Here is a 19,725-nt window from a genome sequence, read left to right on the forward strand (position 1 = left end):
TACCCAACGGGTACACATATTACTCATTGGCAAACTGAGAAAAACAGCCTTTAGCCTAAACTAACAGCGAAGCCCGTTTTTCGATATCACCAAATCTCAGCTGTTTATTAGCGTTTTTGTGTAAAACACTGTCGCCATGGTTACGGGGCTGCCTCCTGGGTTGCCAGATCATATGCGCATATCACGGATGCGTCGACCGGGTATTGACTAGTTCAAAGTAATTATTAATGTGTTGCTATGTCCTTATCGTGCGATTTTATCAATGTTTTTTATCCTACAAGCCTGTAGCCCTGTACACAAAGCATTTGTGCCGTTAATTTACTTCAGTGGATCGTTGAACCTTTTAAACTGCTTTGCTTTCTAGCATGTTACCATACAGCTGGGAAAAAGATTTCTCCAAATCTGGATTTCACTAAAGAGGGTGTAGCTGTAAGTGATATGTTTGGGAAAAAACTCTAAAAAGCTCTTTAGTAAACAGAAAATAAACTTTCATGTCAGGATACCACCAATTTGATCCAATCAGGAGAGCAGGAGACGCTTTCCAATGCCTTCCACGACCAAGTCGGGAAGATATCGGTGCGGTGGAGAGCTGCCTTAACACTAATGTTAAAGGAGTAGTTCGCCCCAAAAATTTCTTATTTTCTATCAATTACACACTACATGAAGCCTTGAATTCATGGAGATACATTTTTTTTGTCGTATTCCTAAACCAATAATTTGATGACCGGCGGAGACTCAAAGAGTCTGAAAGGATTGGCTCAGGAATGCGACAAAAGCAAAAATATCGCCATGAATTCAAGGCTTCATGGGGTGTGTAAACGATAGAAAATAAGTAATTTTTTGGGTGAACTCCTTTAAGAATATAATACGTCGTTCCAAACATACATATCGCTTGTTGCCGACCTTGCAATTTGTTGCCATTGACGTACAAATGGCGTCTTGTTTCAATATGAAATATGGAAACATTTCATTGGCATCCATACAAGTGCCCTCACCTTAACACACTTAGACACTTCATCTGCTGTTAGACCAGGAACACAGAAATAGACTGGTAAACAAGCACTTGAACTCCTACATTGATTGCCCATGACACAGATTATGGGCAGGCCAAAGGCGTTTATGTGGACATGAATAAACAGCATGACGTTAATGCTTTATGCCTCAAGAAAACCTTTTTGCACGCTTCACAGCACAAGCACTAAAGGTTTGTGTAGGTTGGCTGATGTTTGTGTGTGTGTGCATGGGCAGATAGGGTAACATTTAGTGTAACTTGGATGTTGTCAATTATCTTCGTTTCTGCATGAGACAGTCGGCGTCCTTGAAGGTGTGGTCTCTATGGTATTGCCTATTCTCTTTCATGTACCCAAGTCATTATATTCATAATTACTGTGTTGAGTCTAGGCTTTTAGAAGGTTACTATCCACTATACAAGATCAGGTCAATTTAATTGAATGTATGCAACGACTGAAGGAAAATGTCAAAACAGTTCATCGCAGAATGAGATTTCCATTTTTATCGAGGATTCCAATTATTGTTTAGAGTGCAGTTCGGAGGTTTTGCAGCCCTTGAAAAAGCCCTACCTTTTTTCTACCTGGCTTGTTGAACTGCAATTCTGTTACGTTTCTAGACACTGTTGTACAGACAAAAAATATCTAAATTTGTGTTAACTTACAACACGCCTATTCATTTGCACAACCACTTAACTTCACAAAGAGCAAAGATGACTAATTTATGGGGCACTGAATCTGATAGATAACAAATTAAAAGTCAAATAAATATAGCCAATCTACAATTCACAGCACATTGTGAGCTTGTAGATGTAGTTCTGCTATTTTTTTAAACGTTTTGAATAGGATCAAAGTTGTTAACCAGATTTACATTTGAATTGTAGCCATTCCTGATGCTCTTATCCTTAGTAACTTCATGTGTGAGCAGTAGAGTGAGTGGGTCAGGCCTCCTCAGGAAGGCCCCAGGGGAACAAACCTGTACCCCTATCTTCTCTGGACAGTCTCTAGATGGTGGCAAAGTGCTTTTTTAATATGATACCCCCAGTATCATATGCATATGCATAGACCCCTGTTTGATCCATTTTTTATCCGTGGGACCCCCGATCTACACTGTACAATCCTCAAGTGTTAATTTAAGTCCGAGAGTGTACGTATAATTGTACACTCTTGGAGTTAAAGCCCATAGGTCCCCTGGGGGATCCCTGTGACCCCATGTTGAGAACCAGTGAACTAGATAGATTCACAATTTGAGACACCCAGTGCTGTGTTCTGAAAAGAGCAGTCGGGACTCGAGAGTGTCCCGCGGTGGTGGTGTGCACGGAAAGTGACCCTTGCTGCCAACGCATCGGGGAGTGAGTCAGATGCGGTCGACGTGTATGCGATCAGACAGATGGAAGTCAGTGAAATAGTTTTTTCTTCTTGAGGCGTTTATTAATAGCATGTGTCTGATCCCGAGGCATGGTGGGTAAAGGTAGGACAAGACACAGCATCGCCCTCTCACAGCTGATGATGAGTACAGTTAAAAGCTGTTGCCTCTCGGCTGGCATTTAGAATCACACATCCCTTCACGAGCAGAAGGTCACTGCTCTGCAAATCTGTAACCCTGTGAACGCTAGCATCTCTATTCTGGGCATGTCAAAATAGGTGAACATTTCAACGAAAATGGCAGGTCTACAAGCTCATTGAATTGTGAGCTTGTAGATTGGACATTAAATAGACAATCTAATTTGGCTATTATAAGAGATTTTGTTTAAAGGGATAAAAGGAGGGGACCAAGTTTGGACAAATAGGTCAACAAAGTAGTGGTTAAGGGCTAGCTGCAATATAGAACCGCCAATCCGACTGCTATGCGGATCTCCCAAAAATATCGATATAACGATACCATATATCGGATTGACTTTCATACCACTTAAACAGTGCAGCTCTGTATTAAAAGATCAGTTTTCCGGATGGGGTAATATGCCGATCACCAATCGAGTCATTTGGTGTTAAAATCGGGCGATGTAAATCGGTGGCCAATCGATCAGAGTACCTCCAATAACAACGCGCCCAAATTAGGGACACATGCACATCAGCTACATAATTGCTGATATAAATATTTTTAAGATAAGGAAAATCTTTATTTATCTCCGGAGAGTGAAACACAAGAGAAGTGCAAGTAAGAGTAAAAAGAACAATACCAAACCAATATTAATTAAATATCTTGTTTGGTAAAAAAAACATTCTGAAGGTTTTGTACAGTATGCTGGTGAAGTTTGGATCTGAGCATTAACTGTGCTCAGTGGATGACAATGTTGGGTTTTATTTAGTAGCACTGGCAATACTACAGTATATCCAAACTGTCAGGAAAGTCAGCCAAGCACAAGGTGTTACACCCACCTAAATTTACAAAGCGTTAACTTATTACATTTTTAATTGTTTGTTTTGGCTGTCAACTTTCCCTAGTGCTGTTGTTATTCACAGATTTTTGGACGAGAGCCCCTTTGAGTGAGTCATTGTGGGAGCTGAACATTATTGTCTGGCTGGGTTTAAGCTAGTATCCTCTCACAGTCCATGTTTTGCTGTATCTGTTTATCACTGCTGTTTATCCAAGTTCATATTAAAAGCAGATTGTCCTGTGGTTACAGTAAGTTGTCTGACATGAGGCTGTCCGGGTGGCATAGATGTTAAACCCAATACAGGCCTTGCACGGAATGTTTGTTTAGTTCTCTTTCTTCCAGCATGGCTGCCTGTAACCATTGGTGGCCACTTCTAAATGCCACATTTTTGTACAGTGGTGATGTAGGCAAAACATTGAAAAAGCATTAAATTACTTTTCCACCTTAACTTGTTTACAATATCCAGTAATCATTAAATCAGGGATTGACATTAAAGGAAATTAGCCTTCAATTAACTTTTCAAGATAACTAAACTTGCTGAGTGATGCATTCATTTAACTGGGTGACACCTTCTGAAAGTTGTACTTGAATGTTGAGATAGAATAATAATCTCACTAGTGTTTCAGTAGCGCGAGCGTGAAAATATACAGCTTGAAGTGACTACACAATGCTGGTTGAAAAGACTAGGATAAAGATGCCAAGTATTTGACAGTGATGTCACTGACAGTGAGCGCATGATGTCATGTTGATGACATCACCAAAGGAATAAGCTATCCCATATATGAAAGATGCAATTTGAGATTTTCCCAGTTGTACCCTCGAGCTCTTCATAACATCGGATATGAAAGAACACAAAATAGATGTATTTAAACCTTGCAAAAATACATAAAGTGTGACATCCTATCATTATCCTGGAGGCATGGCTGTAACAGCTGATCTTATCCGTGAGAAGCTCACCAAGGAGCTGGTAGCAGTGTATGTGGACGTTGAGGACACCTCACCCAACAGGTGTGCCGCTAGCTTCAAGGTGTTGGTCGTGTCGTCGCAATTCGAGGGAAAACCTCTTTTACAGAGACACAGGCTGGTGAATACATGCTTGGCAGAGGAGCTGAAAGAGATCCACGCCTTTGAACAGAAGACCCTCACGCCAGAACAATGGGAGAAGCAGAAGTCACAGTGACACACGCACACACCTTGCAGTTGAATAACATGTATGACATGAAGGTGTGGGTAACCACATCACCAACCACATTACCAGTGTTTGGCAGTAACGTGTTACAACTAATGGACAAGTAATACATTTCTGTACTATTACTTTTACCATTAATGAGTATAATAACCTATTAATTCATGAAACCTGTGTGTGTGTGTGTGTGTGTGTGTGTTAGTATACTGTGTCCAGGCCATAACTCGGGCGCCATCCGACCGATTAGCCTAGCCCCTAGCCTCAAACTTTCATGCATGTTCCATATGATCTGGGTCTGTGCCGTGGCAATTCGATCGGACCAACGGTTTCCGAGAACCAAAAAAGATCCATCCCCAAACTACTGAGAGTGCAACAAATCTCTGTGTGTTTGGGTGAAGTGTATGTATCATCGCTTCCCTGATTGACCAACTCAACCCGTCGACTGAACTGATTGGCCGCTTTGTTTGTGCCGCATTGATGCCAAAATAAGTGGCAGTGTGAGGAATGGAACAGAAAGTATAAGATCGAGAGAACAAAAGCGGCGGAACGGGTACAACGGGTATATCAGATAACAGGAGTATTTCACAATGAGTGGGGTCTGTATTCCTGAGTAGGCCGTATCATTTATAACTAATGACATTTAGCAAGACCAGGAGACCTGGTTCTGCCAGACCCAAAATGAAGTCCTAGTATGTAACACACCTACAAACCACTTTATAACTGAAGTTCATGATGTCATGAATAGTTCGTGACGAAAGGGGAGGTGACAAACTTTTTTTTGGCTGGGGCCGGAGGACAAATGACCCCTGCCCATGTATGACGAAAGGGGACGTCACAAACTTTTTTTTGGCTGGGGCCGGAGGACAAATGACCCCTGCCCATGTATGGACGAAACAGATACAAAGCCTCATGTAAGCCCGACCCCTTGGCTCTGGCAAAAAATTAACAACTTAAACCCCATATGGTTGAGCAGAGTCCCTCGGGGCTCTATACTAGTGTATTTTCAGTTTTCTGTTATTGTGGGGAAAGCTTTTGCTGAAAATAGCTGATCTGCTATTTTCAGCTAAATCTTTCCCCACAATACGGGCAAATACGGATGCTGGGGTTTAAGTGGTTAACTCGTTACAGTTTTCACACTCTTTGGTGGAACTGCGGGTGGGGACGTAGTGGGTGTAGTGTGATTTGTTTGTAACCAGGATTTAGTTTTTTTCGGGAGCAATGCTGCGTTGCAGCATCGGGATATAAGCCATTTTCAGGCAACAGCGCAGTCAGTTCAGGAACCAGTCTAACTCCCCCCTCCCTGTGTCCCTCGCCTTGTTTTAAAGTCCATAAATAATAAAAATTTTATCTTCTATAGGAGTTTCTCAAATAGGGGTACATAACTGAAAATTGTGTGACAGAAATTGGAAAAAAGGGGGGAAAACAGTTATATTTTATGATAAAACTGGCAAACTATGAACAAAAAGAAAACTGACTAGCACAACTGTTATTGAATAGAAAGCGATGCTTATACATTATTTCTATTTGTATTAGTAGCCTACTTTGAAATGTTATGCCAACAGTGTAAAATAAACTTGCTCATCTCAATGTCTTTGTAACGTTATATTCAAAATGTGGGTTATCATTCATTCATAGCATCATATGCTATGGTTCTCTTTTCTCTTGTGGTTTGGGTTTCCATGTGTTAGTCGGGTATAAGGGGGTACTTGGATTCCGAAATCTGGGAAAGGGAGTACAGAAAAAAAGTTTGAGAACCATTGTTCTATATCAACGCATAGCAATTGTTGTTCTGCACATAGCAACTGTTGTTTCTTCCAACATGGAGGATACAGGGGCATTCTAAGCATATTGGCTGTGTTTGTGGGTGGGGAGCTGGCAGGGGATTGCTCCTTGTCGCTGCACATGCGACTCCTGGACAGATTGCTTGTTCAGCAGAGGAACTGGGGGAGATGGCATGAACCTCCATGCACATTAGGCTCTCCCGGTGAAACTCCTCGCTGTCAGCTAAAAAGAAGTGGCTCATAACTCACGTATCGAAGGAGGCCAGTGGTCGTCTCCACCCATCGGGCCAACGGTAGGGGTTGGCAGAGAATTGGGATGTTTCTCATGATTATTAGCAGTGTTGGGTAATGTTACTTTTAAAAGTAACTTGTTACTTTACCAGATTACTGCCTGGGTAACAAGTGTCTGTCAGATTCACAGCATGTAATTTGCATTTGATGTTCTTACACCTTTCACCAACAAATGTATAATTTAATCATTTAAATACTTCCACGACCTAAACTAAAGCTTGAACAGCTGCCTTCTCTGAATCCATCTTGCTAGCTGACTGAGCTGCACATTGTGCGCTGACACACACATGGGAAACTTCCCCCATGTGCCGTGTCAACAAGCAGGAAATAAACAGATATGCTGCACTGCGTCAGGATTTTCTTTTTATTTGTGGCAACAAAAGGAACAGGGAAATCATTATTTAAAGTAACAAGATTATTTATTTGAAAATTGGAAAACAACACTGATCATTGGTAATCTAGTTTTACTGTGACGGTTAGGATGGCAATTAGAAAAACCTTTGGTTTGGTGGGTGGAGGTGCTTTTTGTGTGGACGCAGCTAAAAGGAAAGTTCTCTTCATCTGCTCAAAATGTTAGCTATCAATAAAACAAACATACTAGAGAATGAAACATGTTGCAGTGGCTTAAAGCATGTTAATGTCTGTAATCTCGCCCCTGGTGCTAGTACCAGAATATTTGGTATAATATGATGGAGGTTTGGCATTGAGCTGTGCAGTCCTTGTGCACGTGTTTGTCACATACAGGGAAGCGTTTGAGAGAAGGAAGCTGAAGGTAGAGAGGAGGCTGCTGGGAGAGTGATTCATAGTCCTGCCTGTTTTTTAAAAGCCACCTACTGTACAACCGGGCTGCTCACTAGTGCATACTCAGCCTTTTCCCACAATCACTCTTCAACTGCAGTTAACTTGCCCCCCCCCTCTCTCTCACTCACTCAATCACTCACTCACTCACTCACTCACTTTTGTGTGTGTTTTTTGCTGGCTGCTTCACCTGGGGAGTGAGCCGCCAGCCACTTGCATTTGCGCCAGATTTCATTAGGAATTCTGGACCATTCTCAGTGTTTTCCTCCTCAGTTAGCAACAGCGTCTGTCAGCAAGCCGAAGGGGCGGGGGGGGGCAGTCCCTTTACAGTGGCAGCGGTGGCCTAGTGGTTAGAGGGGCGGCCTTGATACCGGAAGGTCCCTAGTTCGATTCCCCAATTCATCACATCAATCATGAATCACCGCTGAATAGCCCTTGAGCAAGGCTTCCATGCAGGGTCTGGCTGTAAATAAGTTTCGCACTTAGTCCAACACCCTGGGTAAACAACAAACTTTGCTTTGCTTTGCTTACTGCTGGGGAGTGAAGCTGCAGAGGCTACAAAAGGCTGGTTGTAGGACATCAGGATAAGGCATTTGAAAACCTTGTGAATTATTGAAGAACAGCGGCCTAATATAGATAGAAAAGCAAGCAACGGAACGCACAAATCAAACCACTCTATCTACCGCAGGCGCAGTGGCTCTTGTCCACCCTTGGAATCTGTACACTGACTACAGAACAGCTCAAATAAACAATGACTTAAAACAGTAGCACAAGCTTTAATGTCTGGCCGACCCTGTTGTGTTTTATGGACGCTATTGGTGCATTAGTGCAGCAACTTCCCAGAGAAATGCACTCTCCAGAGTAAAGGAGGAGGGGGGGCTGGGCAGACTACCTGACTCCTCCTCTTATCTCATCTCCTCCGCTGTCCTGCCCTTTCCCCCTCTGTCCTCCTGTCCTGTGACTCAGTCTTCTGTGGTGTCGCCTGTGAGGTACGGCTGTTTGAAGAGAGAGACTGCCATAATGTGGCAAGTTCTTTTCAATGGCTCGCCTCAGCAACTAGATCCTTGTGGGCAAGGGAACATCCTGCCAGCATTGCACTGCCGAGAAAACATGAAGCTTATTCAGTGTTCTATTCTCAGTGAGCCTTTTTATACAGCAAAAAATAACCATAATAGATGTGCCCTTTAGCTAAAATGTGAATCAGCTGTAATGGCGGGTGTGTGATCTGTTCTGAGATGCTTTAGCTGTATGCAGGGTTAATAGAATGACATTTCCTCTCATGTACTGAAATTGTGTTTGTTTCTATGATAGGCCCTAATGATCTATCCGGATTTAGCTCAATTGTTCCTCTGTGCCACATCCGTCTGCATGCTTGGCTATATTTTTCTTGCGGTGAGATGTTTTTGCTCACTTGTGCTAAATTAAATATCCTCAGTCTAGTCCTTCTGTTTCCTTGTTCAGACTCGGGTATCTGTAGGTATACTGATCTGTAGGATACTGGTGAAAGGATAGGAGAAGAGCAAAGTATGATGTGTTAAAGGAAATCGATACATTAATGGACTGTGTGGTGTTTGAAGGATGGAGAACACAGGATTTTGCTGTCAAGCTCAAAACCTGGAGCTCAAAGCAGTGTTGGAAGGTTGTGTGATGATCACACTTCTGTGATGATCCGATTCAGATCTGGAAGAAGCGATTCCATTATTTACTTTCATAATGTTTTTCTGCATTGTTGTCATTCGCGTACAGTATACTGTATACATTTTAGTTTCGTAACTTATGTCATGGTTAACACTAATTCAGTCCCACCTTCCAAAAGTTCAACATTGCTTTAAGAGAAACCAAGGCATCTCACAGTTTTTTGTTTTCATAGGCAGTCCCATGACTACTACTACTATTCTATTCAGTTTTTTATTTAAAGCTTTCATTATACAGTGATTTTTTTAAAGAGATGCCTACATCAAACAAAATGGATTACTCCAAAACAATAATAATAATTTAAAAAAACAGTATGAGGAGGACTTTCAACAAACAAAAACAACTTCACCTAAACAACACAAAAATAAACACAAAGCCTCTCTCACCAAGAACCACATAAGCCTCTCACACTGGGATAAATCATAATAATGGACACAACTGTTCACACACCACATGTGCCAACTTAGTGTGGGTGTGTGAAGCTCTGTAGGCAGAGTGACACTGACTCATTTCCTAAAATTACACTTCACTCTCCATCTCCCGCTTACTCTGTCTCCCTCTCTCTCCCTCTCTCTGCCTCTCTCTGTCTCCTCCGTCTGTCTGTCTGTCTGTCTGTCTGTCTTTCTCTGCCTTTGTGGTCTGGAGAGAGGCAGCAGGGATGGGCCCTGGTATAGAGATGGAGGTTCTTCCCTCTCTGCTGCAGTCTGTTGTTCCCTGCTCCCCGTTCACTGCAGTGTGCTCTGTCCCTGCAGTGATAGACAAACCCTCCAATATTGGCTATACAGTACTGTGTGTGTGTGTGTGTGTGTGTGTGTGTGTGTGTGTGTGTGTGTGTGTGTGTGTGTGTGTGTGTGTGTGTGTGTGTGTGTGTGTGTGTGTGTGTGTGTGTGTGTGTGTGTGTGTGTGTGTGTGTGTGTGTGTGTGTGTGTGTGTGTGTGTGTGTGTGTGTGTGTGTGTGTGTTAGGGCATTCACAACTAATGATTTTTACTAGTCGACTCATTTGACCAAGTAGTAGTCGACTAGTCGAAATTTACATTAATTATTATTTTTTTTAATAAAAAAAAATTAGGGGGGGCATTGTTTTAATGCCATCCTACTACTATATTACTATTATTATTATCCTCCTGCCCTTATTTTTATGGCGTTTTAAGGGAAGCGCTTCTGGCACAGCAGCACAGCGCCACAGCAGCGTCTCCAAGGATCCCCATTGCCCAATAATAGGCTTTTATTGGGCATACTTTTGACCCCCTTTTGATACAAAATAAAGTCAGGAGGATAATAATAATAGTAAGATGGGCCATTACTATGGCATTAAAACAAATTACTTTTTTTTTTTTCAACTATTCTACTAGTACCAACAAAGTCGACTAGCTAGTGGTTATACTAGTCGACTAGTTGGTGTGTGTGTGTGTGTGTGTGTGTGTGTGTGTGTGTGTGTGTGTGTGTGTGTGTGTGTGTGTGTGTGTGTGTGTGTGTGTGTGTGTGTGTGTGTGTGTGTGTGTGTGTGTGTGTGTGTGTGTGTGTGTGTGTGTGTGTGTGTGTGTGTGTGTGTGTGTGTGTGTGTGTGGCTGTGTGAAGATGTTCAATGTTACCGATTTGCCATTTTCCAATACGTCATCACAGGATTATAAGGGAAGTGCAGGTGATGTGCGTGCGTGCGGCTGTGTGAACATGTAACATGTTCAATGTTACCGATTTGCCATTTTCCAATACGTCATTACAGGATTATAAGGGAAGTGCTGCATGCAGGTGATGTGATTGTGCAAGGTTGCTGATTCATCTTGAGCATGTCAGTGGTACAGCCAACCCGGGACTATTCATCTCATGTGCTACAACAATAGTCACATACTCCCTGAGATAGGCCTCATAATCATATCTTTGCTCTGTGACTTTTTGCACACTTGATGGCTTATGGATGTATTGTAATATGCCAGCAAAACTGTGATTTTACGTCCATCCTATAGTGAATGTCATTGAGAGACTAATGACATTATTTGACTTTATTCATTATTGAACATAATTTGAACGACATTGGTGTCAGCAAAGATTTTCTTTTGCCACTTTCAACCTTGTGTCCCTATTTTGGGCATGTCATGGTGACAATTTTCAAAAGTGAAGAAAAAAGAAAGAAAGAAACTTAAAGCTCACAACGATGAACAATTTGAGCTTGTAGATGAAAATTTGGATTAAGGTTTAAGTCAGGAGTGTTCTAAGTTTTTCAGGCCAGCAGGGACGCCTTAGTTGAGAGAGATATGAAGCAGGGACCCCCACTACTACTGGCACTACATATTGTCACAGCACGATGCGTTGTAAGCTTGTAGATCTGCTATTGTCTGCAAATGTTCCCCTCAGAATATGGATGCTACAGTAGGGTTCAAGTGGTTAATGTAAAAAGAAATCACACAAAGATTTGGCGGCCCCCATTTAGTAAATATGAGGACCCCCAAGGGGTCTTGGACCCAATGTTGAAGACCCATGGCTTAAGTGATTAAATAAAAGCTTTGTATATTTACTTTGCTTCTTCATTGTAAAGTTAAAGTTAATTGTTCTTCTTATATATCAAAGTTGAACTTAATTTAAATGTTTTATCCATCAAACTGTTATTTATTTATTTTTATTTATTTGTTTGCTTTCAAGTTTTTCAAATTGATAAAAAAAAATGAATTATTTTTGAAAAAATATCAGTCAAAAACATGGTAAATAAAAATGCTCAACAAAATAGTCTTTCGGCGTCGGATCCCAAAATCTGGCCATCGGTCAGGCTCTACTGGCGTTTTCAGGAGATTGCATCACTCTGTCACTCACAATCGTCTTTGCAGGCGTCCTGTTTGAGTGCTGGTAGGTTAGCACTGCAGTAGCATTCATCTCCCTCTCCGCCTGATTGAACTCTCACATAGGAAGGAGATCCCTCCCTGACAGCCCAGTCTGTTAGCCCGTCTCCCTCTCCTGCAGCCATCTGCTCGCATCCGCGCATTTTCTACAAATGCCTCAATGTACTACACCACTGGTTCTCAAACATTTTTACGTCAAGGACCCCCAAATTGCTATGTATTTGGCTGCAGGCCCCCATCTGAAAAGATATTGTGGCAGAGGTCTCCATAAGAGAAAATAGCAGATCTACAAAATGGCAGGTCACAACGTGTTGCACCCAAGTATGAAATAGGGCTAAAGTGGTTTAACTGATTTTGATGCTATATTAACTAATACTGGACCCCTGGTTGTCTCCGAACCCCACTTTGAGAACCACTATACCACCACTATACTTTTCCAGGTCAGCACTGCCTGTCTGTCTGCCTGTCTGCCTGCCGTGCTCACGTAAGCCCTGTCTCAAGAGGAAACACACTCAGTCTGGGTGTGGGTGGATTTTTGCATGGAAAGTATGTGGAGAAACCTTTTGTGACTCAATTTTGCATTTTTGTTTGGTAGATATTGAGGTACTATATATATATAATGCTCTGCATATAACTAGCTTAGGGGAGACTGCACGCAGAACAAGTTATGTCATCTTTTGTACCCCCCAGCCTCCCTCAGCCCTATCATATGATTGCACATCTCCAATTCCATCTCGGCTCTCAGTTTTGATACTTCCTCCATTCGCCCATAATGTGATATTATGTCCATCTATAATATGATAACATAAGGGCCATGTCTGGCTATGGGCTTATGATCGGGCCATCGTAGCTTGCTGAATTAGAAAATGGGTTGGCTTATATTTGTCTCACATCAGTATAATTAATACGCTGGGATGGCGTTATACGTGTTGTACTGTACAGTACCATAGTATCCCAAAGTATTACTTCTAAAGCTGTGTAACAATTAAAGATGTAACGTAATGTAATGATTATGTCTTATGGCTTTTTGTTTGGGCTTTGGTACTGTATGATGGATAAGATTGTACTGAAATTGTCATGCTGATTTTGTGTTTCAAGTTTTCTTTGTTATTGTATCAAACACAGTCAATGCCATAATTATAATTAAAACAATCATGGCAACAGACAAAACTTTCCTACTGGAACAACATGAAACCGGAAATAGCTGATCCTCAAGTTCAGCTTGTAGATTGTCTATTTTCGGTATGGGACACCTTGGTACGACTAAGCACAATCAGGCTTTAGATCTGCTCTTTCTGAAGACTTTTGAAAATGTCTGTCTAACGCAAAACAGGGATGCTGGGTTTAAAGTGGTTTAAAATCGGGACACATCGGCTGCATAATTACCAATACCGATGTAAAAAAAAAGTCTAATAATTGGCTGATGTATCGGTCTGGACTATATGTATCGGCCTGGGGCTCTAGCATAAACCAGGCTTTAATATTTTTGCTCAGTAAGTGAAAGTTGCACTGCGAACATGACGTGTCAAAGATTAGTCACGCCAGATGATGACAAGGTGATGTATCTTGTGTGGGGAAGCAGCGGTGTGAAGGGGGAAAGCCATCTCATGACAGCAGACACTGATATACTTGCATTCTAGCGACAGCCAACTGCTTGTCAGTTCAGTGATGTATTTGTTGATTTGCCATGCAGAAGTTGAAATAAGATCCAAAGAACAGATTTAGTTTCTTCTTCTTGTAAGCTTTGCTTGAACACCGGGGATAACCACATGCAGAAATTGAAACAAGATCCAAGAACATATTTAGTTGCTGGTAAGCTTTGCTTCTTCTCTCTTCTTGTGCGGATAGTTTCCGCTGGGCAATAGGGCTGAGAGAGAAATCGAGAGAACCCCCTTTTTGACTATTTATTTGTTTTATTTTCTGTGTGATCTTTTTACAAGACATACGGAGTAAAGAACCACTTGTGACAGTAACACGATGACATTTCTAAACAAACGTGATAACGTGATGACTTTTCTAACTGCGTCGGCCAGGGCCTTCTAGTGAGGCGCCAGAGCGCTATTATGTTATCACGTTCGTTTAGACACATCATCACGCTACCAGTCCAAATACGTGTATTTATGTCATGGAGGATTTCCCTTCCGTATGTCCGTGCGAAAGAATATATTTGCAATTACATTTTAGTAGTTTATAATGACATACAATTATATATTCTATTTCACAAGACATCGTACTTGTACACAATATAACTGAATTTGCTGAAAAGGCTCAAACAAGTCATAAGGGGGCGGGCGGGCCAAAGAAGACTACAGCAACCGTACGTCATCGATCATATGACCCCCAAAAAAATCTAGGCAGCACAGAAGGGAGACCTTGTCTTATCGCCACGCATCAGCAAGATATATAAATGACATAGTTTAATGTTGAATTCCCCTTTTAAGTGATTAAAAACAGGAAGTGAAAACAACATGCTGACACAAAAAAATCCCAGGGCAATCTAGTCTCCTATCACGATTTTGATATCATATCAATATATTGCCCCGCCCTGGTTTCGAGACACTAGTATTCCATCCCCTGTGTGTGTCCTACATTTTTTTTGGATCAAGATTCAATTGACTGGCCCGAGGCTTTAACTGGATAACAATGTCCTCCTCAACTCCCTTTCTCTCACTCGCTGCTCCTTTTCTCCCTCCCTTCCTTCCCCCTCCGCCTCCCCATTTCTTCTCGATCTGCAGTTTTAATCCGCAAAGTGCACCTTGGCCCATTAGAGCATTAAATCTGAGCTCTCTCGCTCTCCCCTAGTTGAGCTGAGTGTAGTGTAGTGTACCGCAATGCTGCAGTCAGCAGCAGCAACATCTTCAGCAGCTGCAGCAGCACCACATGCTATGATGCCCATAGCATCTCTGTCAGACTGAATGAGACCTGATTTATTATACGTTATTGTATGATGAAGTCACGTGCCGGAAATAGCACACAATAGCAGATTCACAAGCTTGTAGATCTGCTATTTTTGGCACGTGACTCTGTTGTACGACAGATTCTAAATTGAGCATGACACAAGTGCAGCGTAGACAGTGGCCCTGCGTCGGTGATCGACTGTAAGCGCTAAAAGACAAGACATGTGTCTTATTATAGTAGCTTTCCTCGGAATGAGAGTGCAGCTGAGATCTGCGCAGCTGTTTTGTGACCCGTGCATGTGGCACTTGCTGCAGTGTGTCTTCCTCTTGTGTCTAAACAGTTGAAGACTTGAAGGCATTTGAACTGCAGAGGAAATGCAACTCGATATCATCCATTTACTGCCAATAGCTAAACGTGGTCACTTAAACCTTGCGGCCTCTTGCTGTATTATTTCTCCAGTCCAGAGAACAGAAGCAGCATTGGGAGTCCGCGTGCTGTGGTGGTGTGGTGTTGGTAGCTTTTTGTAGTAGTAGTATTACTTTGTTACTGTATTGATCCCACAAGAGGAAATGCATTCACCACTGAATGACCACAGTGAGGTCATAATGTCATATAGAAACCAATCGTAATCATGACATGGTGTACCAAAACATTGGAAAGGGAGTATTTTCTGCTCCCCGGGGAGGGGAAATTGCTTTTACAGCTTCACCCAGCTGATGGCTGCTCATTGCTCGGATGGCTTTGATGAGCGCACATGGGGATGAAGGGCATGGAAATCCTAGGCTGATTTTTAATTTTCAAGTTAAGGTTAAAAACTACAACATGGCAGGCTAGTAAGCAACACAGCTGCAGCTAATAATGAAAAGTGGATGCGGCACTGGTCAATTCATGCACATTCCCAATCCTAAATGTAACACATCCATTATTAAGTTGATTTACTGCAGCTGTGTTGCTTTACTGTAAGGTTAGCTTCATGCAGCCTGACCTGTTTTTAATCTGCTGTAGTTTTTAACCGGAAACGGAAAACAAACTACAAAATCAAATTCCAGGGTCTTACTCACAGACACGTTCACCGGGTGACCTTCTGATTCCTTCAGAAAATACCTTCGGAGCTAGCTCCAGTGTGTATTCCTCTTCTAACATTTGTCTCTGACCAGCACCTGGCCTTTTAACTTTGGATGTGCGATTGTGCGTGCTCTATGTACTTGTTTGCCCGACGGCCTCTCTACCTACCGTGGACTGGTGCATTGGTAACACACAGAATCATAAACTAGCTTATAGAACTGAGAAGTCGCACCGAAGCTTATTCTATACTTTGTCGTACGATGGTATTGATTTTTGGAGAGCAACTCCACCTTAACCATAAAGTATGAATAGGATCCATATGAATAAGAGGACATGCCCAGTATGACTCCATTGCTTTCCTTCTGCCGCCCTCCCCTTGCGACAGTCTTTTCCTTCTCTGAGCCATAAAATCCCACCTTGAAAACCCTCCTGTGTCCTCTGATAGAGATCAGAGGCAGATGAGCTCCTCCTGTCCAGGCGGATTCTGCTGCCTGCCTGGCCAAGTCACAATTTAGATCTACGACCCCAACCCCCGTCCCCCCCTCATTCTCTCCCTTCAGGGTCGTGCCATCATCATCGCCGTCGTCGTCTCGTAGCCGGATTGACCCGGGGAATGCGGCTATTCCTTTGCAGTGTGATTGAAGCGAAGAGGCAGGCAGGCGTTAAATGAGTCCTTGAGGAGAACAAGGGACACCGTATTCACCCTGCCTGGGTGATTGATGCGAGGAGAAAGTCACCTTCATGTTATCATTATGACGTTCCATTACGAGCAGCAGCTCGCCTTGTGTCGTTGCAGGGCAGGGCCTGCCTTTCAGAAAGCACCCGACCCACACTCCCATCTGCCTTCCCAAATTCCCCATCACCACCAAAACCACCTCCATTCTAGGGGTCGAAAACATTGGCAATGCAGCTCCCATTCAGTGTGCTATATGTAGCGTGGATCGGAAATGTTCAGACGATGTAGCCTAGGGCTTGGCGATATGGACAAAATCAATTATCACAATATTTTGACAAAGATATTGGGATGGTAATATTGTATTGTGACATATAAAATGTCTTCGTGATTTTTCAAACATTTTTGAAAATATAGATCTACAAAAATAGATAACTAAAATAGATCTTTTTCATTATTTTTGAAAAGGTGTAAATTAAGGCTATAATGCTCAAGTGACCACTCCAGGCCCCTCTATCTATCCATCCATCCATCCACTCACTCCTTATCAGTGCCCCGCTGCCCCCCCCCCCTGTTTTTAGTCTTCTCTATGGCAATGCCCTGCTTGCTGGGCACAGACTGATGAATTATTCATAGAAACTAGTCACGCAGAGCAGTGTGCGTGCATTTGCGTAACACATTCAATGAGGATGAGATTGTGAAGTATACTCAAGTTGTGTGTGTGTGTGCCTGTGCTTTTTCTTTTTTCTGTTTGCAAATGGAAAGAGCACAAAGTGTTGACGCTGGATGTTCTATGCTTTTGTCTCACAATAGAATTGCTCAGAGTGTTCCAGTTTTGAGTCCAAAATTCTCAAGTCCCCCATCCCTGGGGGACTACAACAGTCTCACTGGTCTGAACCGACCAGCTCATGGCCTCATAGTGAGGAGATGGTGCCATCTTGTGGCCGTTATGTGAAGCAGCCAATATTTTTTGTTACTTGACAGATGTGGTAGCCTGACACACCTGATATTTCATTTAGTTTCACTCAGGACAATTTTCTTTTAATGGGCGTGGCTAGCGATTCAGGGGCTGGAGCCAGGCTACATATGAGGAGTTTGTTGTTTGGCTTCCCTTACACTAAGCACATACAAGGACGTGGGCCCCGCTCTCTTTGTTTTACTGTATTAATCCCATGCACACACACACCTGATGCTGTTGTTGACTGAACATATATACCTGTTAACTCTCTCAGTGCCACGCCCCGAGATATCCCGAGTTTTTCCCGAGTACCCTCAGTGCCAGCACGAGAAATCCCGAGTTTTTACTTTTGACTGTGGTCGCGCTATGCTGTTTATTTTTCATGATCACTTTCGCTTCCTGACTCCTTCAGACTCATTGGGTTCCGGTTTCATGACACAGATTCCGTTTCCGGTTCTCTTTTTTTTTCCGCAATGATTTTCGGCCAGAATAGGGAAAGTCAAGTTTTTTCACACGGTATAAAAAACAAACGGAGAGGTCCACGTCTACTCTCTTTGGTCTGGGTGACGATCAGTCATCGTAGTCGTGTATCACATCGTAATTTAGCCCGATCAACGATTGTCAAAAATGTCAACATCCGGTTATGACCGGATATGACGTGAGCCTGTTTGGGAGGGGGCGAGTGAGCCAGCGAGATCATCAATGTGTCGATTTGTTGCTCTCTACTGGTAGAACTGTATTATGGGTTTAAAAACCCAATCAGATCATTTATTTGAATGAAAAATGAAAAATGAAAAATTAAAAAAATTAAAAAAAACGCAAATTGCTGGCACTGGGGGAGTACTTTATGAAAATACTCTTGGCACTGAAAGAGTTAACATCAATTTTTGATGAAAGGCAGGGTGATGTGACTAACTTTTATTAACTAAATGCAGATTGTTGCTATTTAGTATATCAATAATACCACTCATAAGTAGCAATTATCTCCTCCATGTTTAAGAGGCAGCCGCAGAATTACAGAGAGGAGATACTTTGTGGATCATTTTCATTTTCTCTGTTGAAACTGAAAATAATACTTGAGTTATTTATATCATTCATTTAGTGAATGCTCAATAACGTTCATCAGTCTACCTATTATATTGGAGAATTTGATATTTTCCCCCCAATCCTACTGAAGGTTAATTCTCATTGCATGCTGAAATAATGATATAGTATTATAGTTAAATGAATTACACAGACTGATGCTTGTTTCCTTCTTGTGTCATCTCCAGAGGCCTTGGCAAGTGACAGACTGTACAGACAGAACTCCCCCCGGCAGGCTGGCCGCACCCTCACCCTCCCGCCACCATGTATCCTGAAACTCAGGACTCACCTGTCCGCCTTTCTAACCGACAGACTGGCTCACCTGGCATGAACTACAGGTGAGTCCTCGTGTGTGTGTGCAAAAGCATACACATACATACACACCAATTTACTGTTAAACCATTCAATCCGGGAACGCATCTCTGTCATTTTAGATTTCTTTGGCTATTCAAAAATAGCAGATATACAAGCTGTGCAAATCAACAAAGATTTGAGTTACAAACGTTCTCTTTAAAAATATATATATTCAAAGATTTGCACAAATGTTGATTTTTTTTAAATAGCAGATCTACAAGCGGCCTATTTAAACATGTGCCACACTATGAGCTTGTATATCAGCTATTTTTGAGTAGCCAAAGTATAAAATGATGGCTATAGCTCAAATGACACAGATGTGTTCCCGGATTGAATATTGGGTTAAGCGTCCCACTGTGCCAGCATTAAAGTAATACTACGGCCACAAAATGACTTCTTTTTTTTGTCATTTACTCACCCTGCTGAATTGATGGATAATACTTTTTTAGAATAATCCAAAAATGAATACTTGATGAATTTAAGAAACTATGGGTTTATAGACCAGTGTTAATTTTGACAGCAAAAATGTTATTCAGTTTTAGTCATAGGCTTTTGAATAAAATGTAATTTAGTTTTAGTCATATTTTTGTCAATAGAAGTGGTTCAGTTTTAGTTGACTAAATATTAGATTTGAGTTTAAATCTACCGCTGATTTTGGCGGGCTGATTTTGGTGATGCCGAAAATAACTGATCTACAAGCGCAAATCAGTTATTTTTGGAGCGCGA

At 42.0% G+C, this 19,725-nt stretch overlaps 2 protein-coding genes across 4 annotated transcripts in view; both read left to right on the top strand.

The window, feature by feature from the left end:
- The window catches only part of kcnab2a (potassium voltage-gated channel subfamily A regulatory beta subunit 2a), a 123,213-nt gene that overhangs the window by 27,682 nt on the left and 75,806 nt on the right, over positions 1 to 19,725 (top strand). For 2 of the 3 annotated variants that reach the window (XM_080423850.1, XM_080423851.1), the window contains exon 2: positions 18,834 to 18,983. In XM_080423850.1, coding sequence (XP_080279976.1) covers positions 18,910 to 18,983 — 74 coding nt within the window. In that variant the 5' untranslated portion in view covers positions 18,834 to 18,909. Of the gene's footprint in view, positions 1 to 18,833; positions 18,984 to 19,725 lie in introns of those variants that run through there. The other variant, XM_080423847.1, reaches the window with a different exon arrangement.
- Positions 4,305 to 4,565, top strand: LOC308082186 (bolA-like protein 2; the record flags this gene model as incomplete). Its single annotated transcript, XM_080423857.1, has 1 exon — positions 4,305 to 4,565. One exon carries the CDS (start codon positions 4,305 to 4,307, stop codon positions 4,563 to 4,565), a length of 261 nt encoding a protein of 86 aa, XP_080279983.1.

Source organism: Gymnoscopelus braueri (assembly GCF_963280865.1).
Source record: "Gymnoscopelus braueri genome assembly, chromosome: 3".
Classification (NCBI taxonomy): Eukaryota; Metazoa; Chordata; class Actinopteri; order Myctophiformes; family Myctophidae; genus Gymnoscopelus; species Gymnoscopelus braueri.